General features: G+C 41.3%; 1 protein-coding gene across 1 annotated transcript in view; it reads right to left on the reverse strand.

Annotated features, from left to right (window-relative positions):
• LOC123983680 (NACHT, LRR and PYD domains-containing protein 12-like) overlaps positions 1 to 5,084 on the reverse strand; it is a 16,134-nt gene extending 11,050 nt beyond the window's left edge. The window contains exons 1-3 of the mRNA XM_046069977.1: positions 4,951 to 5,084; positions 1,524 to 1,747; positions 77 to 1,133 (exon numbers count right to left, since the gene is read on the reverse strand). Coding sequence (XP_045925933.1) covers positions 77 to 1,133; positions 1,524 to 1,747; positions 4,951 to 5,084 — 1,415 coding nt within the window. The remainder of the gene's footprint in view (positions 1 to 76; positions 1,134 to 1,523; positions 1,748 to 4,950) is intronic.
• Positions 5,085 to 11,452: the final 6,368 nt, after the last annotated feature.

An 11,452-nucleotide genomic window follows, 5' to 3' on the forward strand; every position in this document is an offset into this window, starting at 1 on the left:
GACATCAAGACCACACTGCTCCAGGTCTTCTTGGTAGAACATGATGTTTCCTTTCTGCAGCTGTTCAAACGCCAGCCTCCCCAGCTTCAGAAGAACCTTCCTGTCAGCCTCCGTCAGCTCCTGTGGACTCGTCTCATGTCCCTCATCATACTTCTGCTTCTTCCTCTTTATCTGAACCAGCAGAAAGTGTGAGTACAGGTCAGTCAGGGTCTTGGGCAGCTCTCCTCTCTGGTCTGTAGTCAACATGTGCTCCAGAACTGTAGCAGTGATCCAGCAGAAGACTGGGATTAGACACATGATGTGGAGGCTCCTGGAGGTCTTGATGTGTGAGATGATTCTGCTGGACAGCTCTTCATCACTGACTCTCCTCCTGAAGTACTCCTCCTTCTGGGCGTCAGTGAAGCCTCGTATTTCTGTTACCCTGCCAACACATGAAGGAGGGATCTGATTGGCCGCCGCAGGTCGGGAAGTTATCCAGACGAGAGCCGAGGGAAGCAGATTCCCCTTGATGAGGTTTGTCAGCAGCAGGTTGACTGATGACTTCTGTGTGACATCAGACACAACCTCACTGTTGTGGAAATCCAATGAAAGTCTGCTTTCATCCAGGCCGTCAAAGATGAACAACAGTTTACAGACAGCGAGCTTCTCTGCTGGGACCTTCAGTAATGTTGGATGGAAAACATGGAGCAGCGTGAGAAGACTGTACTGTTCATCTTTGATCAAGTTCAGCTCCCTGAACGAAAGCAGAACCAGCAGACTGACATCTTGGTTTTCCAAGCCCTCTGCCCAGTCCAGAGTGAACTTCTGTACTGAGAAGGTTTTTCCAACGCCAGCAACGCCGTTGGTCAGAACCACTCTGATGGGTCTCTGTTGGTCAGGTAAGGCTTTAAAGATGTCGTGGCACTTGATTGGAGTGTCATGGAGGGTCTCCATCTTGGAAGCTGTCTCAAGCTGCCTCACCTCATGCTGGGTATTAACCTCTTCACTCTGTCCCTCTGTGATGTAGAGCTCAGTGTAGATCCTGTTGAGGAGGGTTCCACTTCCTGTTTCATCACTTCCTTCAGTCACACATTCACACCTCCTCCTCAGACTGATCTTATGTTCATCTAAAACCTCCTTCAGACCATCATCTGCTGGAAGAGAAATATATATCAATATCTATCTATATCTTTCTGAACTTATGATAATCATGAAAACATTAAAAACAGGAAGTCCTGGGGCAAGTTCAGTGCCGACGTAACATAGCATAGCGTTTTTTTCAACAAACGCTGGTGCCTCGAACACCCTGTTGTGTAAGCAAGCGCACTGCATTTCCCTGCCTTTGTCGCAGCTGATTGGGTAACACCTGTGACACGCCGACCAAACAGAAGAAAACCTACTTCTAAGCTTGTTGCGGAACATTGCAAACCATTGCAAAGAAACGTCATTCAATCCGACAACGTTGCAAACCGGTGACGTTTTGAGATACAACTCGCCACTGTTTTCAGACATGACGACATCAGCAGACAGATGTGCAGTCTTACTTTGTACAGTGCTGCTCTGACTGGTTGTCTGCAGTCCAGCTCTTTCTCCACACTGGGGACAGGAGGAGTCTCCTGATGAAGGAGACTGTTCCCAGTATGAGGTGATGCACTGTCTGCAGAACCAGTGTCCACAGCTGGTAGAGACTGGATCCTTCAGGACGTCCTGACACAAAGCACAGCAGGACAGCTGATCCTCTGCAGAAACATTACTCCTCTTTCTCCCTCTGTGAAGACATTTCATTAGAAATGAAAATTATTTGAAATAATTTATTGCTTGTTGAAAAATATCAAGATTTGGCCGACACTGCTCAGATGGTCACAGTGTTACTTTTCTCTTTAAATTAATTTTTCAGTCTGTAATAAATGTTATTGTTCTTTTTATTTCAACTCTACTGCTTTCAGAAACATTAACTGATTTTCCTATCTTTTGTTATTAAACATTTAGTGATCTCTCTGTACTTTGTTATTAATACAAACTCAACACTTCCTGCAGCTTACACAGTAAAAGATTCCATTAAGGAGAGCTGAATATGCCCTTTACTATTCTATACTACTACTACAGTCACTCTGAGCAGCTTACCTTGAGTTAGTTGGGTTTGAACTGAGGTTAGAAGTGGTCTAAATAACTGTGTTGAACTAGGGTTGGGCCGATAGACGATGCCATCGTCCATCAGTGATGGCTGAGAAATTGTCGACGGTTGAATAGACATTGTGATTGTAAACCCCTCCCCCAGCAAAAAAAAAAAAATCTAAATTTTCACATTTTACCGCCATGTGAAAACAGGTTTTAACCACCATGAACATTTGTATTAAACATTTTAAATATGCTTTGCACCTTCCTCAGAATTCTTTTCCTCCCACACTCAAGAGGCGTATGGTCTGTTCTACGAAGAGGTAACTAGCTTATCCAGGTAACTTCACGTAACTTTGTGACGTCGGGTGTCACGTCCCGATTAACCTGCACTATGGCAGGTGGATAGGCGTTACCCGAGATCTGTTGCCATGGCAATTTACGTTGCACCTCTAAACTGCTCCGAGCAGGTTTTGTTCATTGTTAATTCGAGGTTACCCTGTATATGTGGACTGCACACCACATCTGTACCCAGTGTTAATGACGTGAAGTAGGATATTAATACATACCACTTGATAAAATGTGTTTAGATTTCATCCAGACTTGTTCCAATGAGGTTGCAGCTGAAGTGACATTCCTAACACAACAGCATTACATTGATACAGTCAGCCCCGCAGCCTCTGATTTTGGAGTGGAGATCTTAATTAAATCTTAATTAACGGTTTCTGAGATGCAGCCCATCTGTAGGCTATAATTGTATTCACATATTTAGATTGACTATTTTATGCGTCCAAAAGATCCGGAGCCAGCGTGGGGATTAATAGCCTAAACCAAGAAAAAAAAAAAGATAGATGAAAGGGTCAAATTTACAAGTGTAAAAATCGGAAATTCAAGTAAATTAAAGTCACAAATCAAAAATCACTCTAGTGTCTGAATACACCCAATCCACGGCAAAGTCTCTAAGGTGCATGATGGTGATTGTGGTCTAAACTCAGTGTAGGCTTTTTCCTCACTGCTAAATCCGATTGCAAAGTCTAATATATCTTTTCACTGCATGTAGGCTATGCTACACAGCAGAGGTGTGTGTGAGATGTTGCAGCCTTGCAGTCAAGTCAAGTTTCTCTCATAAATGTGTGACTATAATGTCAGAGAATATTCAAGTTTTTTACTTGTAGATTACCTAATCTTGGAAATTAAATTTTGTCTCTGTTTCCATTACTGGTCTACGCTTGTAAAATATCCACCGCGACTTGAAATGTCATAGGCTACTAAGTTTTTAACCGAGTGAAGTCTGTGCGAGTGAACACATGCAGAGACATTTTGAAATATAAACATCTTAGATCAGCCTTGCTCCGTTTTGGACTGTGATCTGCAGCTTGATCAAAGGTTCCACGCATTTAAAGAAGTTACTTCCCCAAACAGAGACTCAAAAGAGAAGGGAAGACTATCTGAACATTTCCAGAAGTTAGGTCTGGTCTCTCAATTTAGGCTTTGAAGTGGGGGCTGATCACACCTCTTCATTATGGACCAAGATAAATTGTGAGTTTGGCTGCTGAACTTGAGCTAAGAACTGAGGGTCCAGGTTCATTACTGACGCTTGGAGGACTTCCGGACTGGTCACTCTTCATAGACAAATAGCTGGATCTCTGTTTGTTGGACTGAACTCTGCAAACACCAAGATGTTTTTATTCATATCACATAAATCCTTTATAAAATTCTCTGATTAAAAAGCCTTTTTGTTTTTTTTTAAACCCGTCCTGCCCGGCAGCCTGGGATAGAGTATAATGAGCTGGATACCACATTGTGCTAGACAGATTTTACTTTAACAAGAGTATTAATGCACTCCTTTCTCTGTTTTTTTATTTGTGCAATTGTGCATTGATTTGTCACAGGGCCGGACAGGGGGGCAGACATGGGGATGGGTGGGGCACAAACAGGGAATAGCAGAGGGAAACACCACTTGCAGAAAGCAACGAAACCTGCAACAGAACAGAAAGGGGGGCTTGGGGAGGAGAAAAACAAAACAAACAAATAATAAAAATAATTAATAATACTAATAGTAAAAGACAACCAGCTGAACAGCAGCAATAAACAGGTGACATAGTAAGACAACTAAGAGAAAAATGAAAACCAGAAACAGTCACGCACAATAAATAAGCAACACAGCACGGCCACAAGAGCTGGAATAATAATTAAAAAGCATCAGGAATAATTCTACCAGGGGCAACCTAAATTTGTTTGTGTCTATGTGTGAGACTGTGTGCATGTAGGTGAATGTGTCTGTATGTGTGTGCACGTAAGCCTGTTAAAGAATGTAGTTGTTAGAGAGAGTGGGGTGCCAAAACGTCCCCAGCAACAGGCAGGCAAGAACCCCAGTAGGGGTGGGAGAAAGAAAAATTAAAATTTTTTTTTTTTTAAATATATCTATATCTAGATATATCTATCTCATTATTCAAATCGTCTATGAAGATTCTCAGTCATCCAGGTCCATTATTCAAATCCAAAAATTGAAAATAATGTGTACCCAGTGATCGAATGCCCAACGGCATCTAGGCCCAGACCTGAAGCCTTTTAAAACTCTAACCACACACAAACTGGCGCCCATAATTAGGAGTTAGTTTGTATTAATCCTTTCTTAGATCAGATTACAGCTTCTCTAGGTGACTGACAGCTGTCAGATAATAAGAGGAAGATGGCACCAATGATTTCTCTTTATCACAAAAATGTTTGTTTAATTTTAGTTTACAAATACATTTTTGTAAAAACATATATATAAAATATAATAATAATTTACAGAATCGACTGAGGTGACTTCAAAAGAGTCATATAAATGAGTTGGTAGAAGTGGTCTCTTACTTTGTGCCTGAGGGTCCGGGTTCATTACTGAAGTCTGGAAGATTAAGATTTATGGACTGGTCACTCTTCATAGACAGACAGGTGGATCCTGCAGACCCTGCTCTGTCCTCCTCTTCCTCCTTACACACACTCATCTTCTGGACTTCAGTCACTCTGAGAGGTAAAACGATGTGTATTATTGTTTTCTTCGGTTAATGTGTATTATCAGGGCTATACTCTAACTTTTTCATAAATGGAATAAATAGTAGCACACAAATAAATTTAGGACCACAGTTAAAGAACTTTAGTACAGGAGATGCAGAAAACAGAACATGTGAAACCTGTTGCCATTGACGTCGTTAGTCTATTTCGGGGGTCTGAAGCTACCCTAAAATGGTCCTAAGCCGCGCCAAATAAGAAAATTAATAATTAGCTTTAGATTGTTTTGGTCACAACAAATAGGCCTATCAGCAAAGGAAACAGAATCCAATTTTTAAAATTTAGACGCACTAATGGAGATCAGGATTGATCAGGAGGACGGCTGCTTTACTCCAAACAGTTTCACTGTATGAACTGGACTGTGTGAGAGACCTTTTGGATGTGGAGAAGAACACTAAACTTTAAAGTCAATATTGGAATCTGACCGATCCTGTTGTGGGAGATTGAATTATTAAGTTATGCTGCTGTGCCAGAGCCTCTCTCTTAATGACAGGTGTCAACCTATTTCACCCACCCAGAAATTCACAAAATGTATCGCCCAAAATTCTGCACGCACAGTTTTCATGTACATCATGTGTTTCCCCAAGTGTGGACACTGAGCGTGAAACAGTTTTTCAAGTTGAAATGAGGGGAACGACTGTATATTCAGCTGCGCCCGCTTGGCCTTGATTGTGTTATCAATGGTTTTTATTCGAATGATCATTTATAGGCTACATAAATATATAATTACGGAGGTCCAGACCTCGGTGACCTCCTACGACCATGCTTGTAACCATCTCGGTGTCGAAGGAAAGTGTGTAAGTGCGTACCCACACACCTAAGCTAAAATGTCTTCACGCGCGTCTTTCTGTGCTTGTTTCCTTGCTGCAGGTTTAACGTGTTGTATTCAGCCAGTCACGACTTTGTGTCCACAGATGAATCAAAATGTTGAGTTCACGCTAACATTTCTTTCCTCTACAGTCAACAGGGAGTAAACGGACATTTACAGTAAAATAATAAAAATGTTGGATTAACACTCACCCTGGTTCAACCTTCAGTTTTCCTCCTTCTGTTCTGTCGACTCAAAATGGAGTCTGAACACTTTCAGCTTCCCTTCCTGATCCTCCACTCTCCATTTACAGGAAATCAGGTGTGTTTAACATTGTGTGTTTATGAGCATCTCTCTTGACCTGAACAGACTGCATTGAAATGCGTCTTGATCAAAATGGTGAAACTTAAATGAAGTTTAAATTATGGAAATAATGTGTTTTGTATAAATTACAACTAAAAAAGGCTGTAAACTAAATTAACTTATTTATTTTGGGTGTAGCCAAAGTTAGACTTTTACACTATGATGCTAAGAGCATCAGTAAAACATGTTTCTCTAAATAAGGTGAGGCTTTAAATCACAATAATCCACAGAATTTGTTGTCAATAGTTCATTTAGTTCACTACTTTCATCTTCAGCACAAAAAGCTCTGAGGAAGTGTATCAGTAAATGAATTAACTATGTTAAAATTAATTCACAAACAAACCACATCCAGATAAAATAATGGTGGGAAACAAGTTTGTTTTATTGTATTTTGGATCACTTTACATTAGGCCAAAATAGCAGCAACAGATGACAGTGACGACAGAATACATCTGACTTTGTTTATTAGAAGAAACTGTCCATCTGGAAACAAAGTGAGAAACAACAAAGACTTCAAAAGTTCAGGTACAGAGGGAGGATCACTTTCAGATGAAATCATGAATAAGAGGAAACATGAGGAAAACTGTTATTTTTAGTATCAGCATATCAGAGAATCAGCATGTTTAAAATTCCACGAGTCCAATATAATATATTGTGGAAAAGCACAAAATGTTTGAGGAAACAGAACAGAGAACCTAAGTCCCTTTCCTTCCTGTGGACCACCATTGGACCTTATTTAACTGTTTTTAGCAGTTTATCCACAGAAGAAGAATCAGCTGGTCGCTCAGTTAGTCCAATAAGTCTGTCAAACCTTACCAGATAAGGTCCTGGCCCTCAGAGTGTTCATGCTGATCTAAATTGGGCTCACAGTCTGGCGCTAGTATGCCATTAACTCCTGGTAGCAATGTCTGTGATAAAGAGGCAGTGACTGTTGACTTCCTGCCAGACCTCGTGCTTGAAAGGAGTCGTCGAAGATGAGGACTTTACCTTCGTCCCATTCTCTGCGACACAGCATATGAGGACGAACGAGAGGTCAGCAGGGAGGAAGAGGAAATACTTTGTTTTTATGGTGGCTGGGCAAACAGATGAAAATTACTGTGGATTTTATTGCAGGAAACTGAATTATGGGTAATTCCCCCAGGCAAACGACTGCAGCAGATAGCTTTTTAGTACTGTGAAGTTTGGAGTAATTAATTTAATTGGAAATGAGTAGACGAAACAAGGAGTAGAGGAAACAAAGAGAGGACAGTAAGTGAGGAAACAAGGTGAGGATAGGAAGCGGAGAGGAGAGATGAGACAAGGAGAGGTAACATTTAGGAGAGTACGGGAAACATGGAGAGGAGAGAAAAGAGACAAGGATGAGAGAAGAGGAAATGAAGAAACAGAGAGAGGAGCAGAGCAGATGAGACAAGGGGAAAAGACAATAGGAGGAAAGGAGAAGAAAAAAGGAGAGAAGACAATAAGAGGAGAGGAGAAGAATTTAGATTACAGGACATACATACAGGAAATAATTGGAGGAAAGGACAAAAGGAGAAGACAGATTGAAAGAAGAAAAACCAACAGTTACTAAAAAGTAAACAAGTTATAATAAAAACAAGCGGAGAGACAGAGAGGAAGAGGAGGGTGTAATGCACAGGTGAGGGTCTGGTTCAGACAGTAAAAACACAGGTCTGATTACACCAAAACTCGCAAATTAAAGAAAACAGCATGGAAACTATAGCCCTAAATCTAACCTTCCATTTCTCTCTAAGATCCTTGAGAAAGCAGTCACCAAACAGCTGTGTGACTTTCTACATAGCAATAGTTTATCTGAAGAAAACATCAGAAAAAACGTCAGAATATAACATTAATTTTTAACCAGAAGTATCTGTAGTTTTCTGGTTTATATCGATTTTTGTCATCTATGATGAGAAAACCTGGGAAATTAGAGGTTATTACTGCAAAGAACTAGTCATTTTAAAATCAAGTAAAATCCTTCAGCTCCAATAATAATGTGTTTACTGGTGAAATCCATAACTTTAAGTAATCATCATCACTCGTGACAATTAAAGGCTGTCAGACAGCTCTCGCCTGTTAATTACAGTATGACGGATAGTTAAAATGATTAAACACTGTTACTTTAATTTTGAGGTATATTCTCAATGAAATATTGCGGCTTTATTCTCAAATTATTTAAATGTTATTCTCTAGTTGTGTTTGTCCCACAGTGGAGCTAACACTTCATCGTGCTAACAACTCAGCCGGTCTGGATGAACATTTTGTACAAATGACATGAATGAGGTTAACAGTAAATCTAATGTGTTTAAATGATTGTTTCCTAAAGTGAACTGTATTAGGTAACAATAGAAATGTTTAAATTCTCGTGTTATGGGACCCCTCTAGCCTTCCATGGCTTTCCTCTTGCTCAACTCCGAAGAATCAGTCAACCTGGGCTGAAGTGGTGGTCCGTGGCTGCAAGAGAGGCTCGGACGGGGCTGCCTCTCCTACCGCTATGCAGCCCTGTCTGACAACACTCTGGTCCTCCATCACAAGAGTGATAGTCCATGTGGGAACAAATGACACAGCTCTTCAGCAGTCTGGGCTGACAAAATCAGATTTTCACCGTCTTTTTAAAGCAGAGTGGAAAGTCCGTTTTTATCTCTGGTCCCATTCCCACAGTTGGTAGCGGTGCTGGCCGCTTCAGTAGACTCCTTGGCCTCCACGACTGGCTCCAGTCCGCCTGCAGGGCTCACCGTGTGTTTTATGTGGATAATTTTAATATTTTCTGGCAAAGAATGTCTCTTTTTAAGACAGACGGACTTCACCCAAACAAACGGGGCTCAGAAATGTTAGCTGCTCACATACAGCATGTGGTGCGGTCCACACATGACTTACGTGAATGACTAATCATTCATGCAGCACACCTGGACACACCACCGCTCACTGAACAGATCTCTGCCTCCCTGCCACAAACAACTGTCTCCACCTGCTGGCATGTAAAGCCGTCTGCTCCCAGCGTTGTTCCAAAGACTTCTATTCCTGTCATCACACATAGACCAGTAAACGAAATGTGCACATCCCACACAGAAATATTAGTAATCTCTGTCAAGTAAGACTTTGATCTTAAATGATTTTATCTTGTCTGCAAATCTAGATTTTATGTTTTTAACTGAATCCTCATTGCAAATGAATGACTATAGCCAGCTAGTTTGAACTACTGAACACCTCAATATGATTGTTTTAGTCAACCGAGGGTCAGTGGTGGTGGGCTAGTGAGCGTGTATAGGAAAAATGTAAAATGTCATCAAGTACGCTGTGATGAATTTAACTCCTTGGAAGTTCTCACTCTTAAAGTTGGAGGGCTGCAACCTATCATATTTGTTATAATTTATCGCCCCCCCAAAACCGCCTGGAGGATTTTTATCAGAACTGCAGCACTGAGACTGCCCTGCTTAAAGTCACCAATGACCTTTTAATGTCTGCTGATGAATGTATGTGTTCATTCCTGGTACTCCTGGACCTTAGTGCTTCTTTTGACAACATTGATCACAACATCATGTTAGATAGACTGAGGCACTGGGTGGGGATCTCTGGTACTGCCCTAGAATGGTTTTCATCCTACCTGTCAAATAGGAAGTTTTGCTTGTCTGTAAACAACTATGACTCTTCATTCTGTCCAGTTAAATATGGTGTGCCTCAGGGGTCGGTCTTGGGACCCATTTTGTTTTCCTTGTATCTGCTTCCCCTTGGACATGTTATCCATAAACATGGTATTTCTTTTCATATTTATGCTTGTCCCAGCAGATGGCCTAGTAAATCACATTAAGCCTGTTGCAAAGAAATTTGGTCTGGTTTGATAGTAATTTAAATTTCGAGCAGCACACCACAAAGCTTGTTCAATCATGTTTTTATCAACTTAGAAATATAGCTACACTTCAATCTTTTAAGGACACCAAGACCATTTTACACGCCTTCATCTCATCACGCCTGGATTATTGCAACAGACTTTTCACTTGTTTATCCTAAAAATCTACTGATCGATTCCAGACTGTCCAGAACTCAGCTGCCAGGTTTTTAACCAGAACAAAGAAATATGACCACATTACCCCTATTTTAGCTTCATTACACTGGCTCCCAGTATGTTTTAGAATTTACTTTAAAATTTTATTGATCACTTTTAAAGCTCTTCATAGCCTCTGACCTTGTTATATTTCTGACCTTTTAGTCCCATACGCACCAGCACGTACCTTGAGATCCTCGGGCAGAGGTCTGTTGTCTGTGTCACGCTCTGCCGGTTGGCCATCCATTTGGTATCTGCCTTGGTATGTTGAGTTTTGGGTTCTGTCCTGTCTAGTGTCCAGTATCTGTTATATAGTCTGCTTGTCATGTCAAGTCTCTGTTTTCCTCTGCTCTCTCTCTCTGCCTCGTTAGTCTCATGTCTGTCACCTGTGTTGCTCCCGCCCTGCTCGTTAGTCCCTGTGTATATATACACCTGGTGTTTCTGTCTTGTCCTTGTCTGGTCATTGTTCATGTTACCCCCAGTCTGTCGTGTGTGTACTCTCTACCTGTAACCAGCCTTGCTCGTCTCGTCTCCCTGTACTTTTGGATTTCAGTTATTCAGCCACTCACCTGTAAGTGTGCTCGCTTTTGTTTGTTTATTAAAACCCCTTGTTGAACTATACCTGCTCCACTCTGTGTCCTGCGTTTGGGTCCTCCAACCTGCCTCCACACCACAATCGTGACAGAATGACCGGACAAGACAGAAACACCAGGTATATATACACAGGGACTAATGAGCAGGTTGGGAGCAACACAGGTGAAAGACATGAGACTAACGAGGCAGAGAGAGAGAGCAGAGGAAAATAGAGACTTGACATGACAAGCAGACTATATAACAGATACTGGACACTAGACAGGACAGAACCCAAAACTCAACATACCAAGGCAGATACCAAACTCAAAAGTAAACACAAAGGATGGCCAACCGGCAGAGCGTGACAGTCTGTTCCAGAGTCTTGACTGAAAACTAAAGGGGACTTTTAGAGGAGAGCCTTTCCCGATTTTATTTGACTTTTTGGAGCAGCTGCTGAAAATTAGCAACACTAGCAACGAATCTTCCTTAGTCCCAAATAAAAATCTGGATATCCAGAGAAG

The sequence above is a fragment of the Micropterus dolomieu genome, linkage group LG01, assembly GCF_021292245.1.
Source record: "Micropterus dolomieu isolate WLL.071019.BEF.003 ecotype Adirondacks linkage group LG01, ASM2129224v1, whole genome shotgun sequence".
Classification (NCBI taxonomy): Eukaryota; Metazoa; Chordata; class Actinopteri; order Centrarchiformes; family Centrarchidae; genus Micropterus; species Micropterus dolomieu.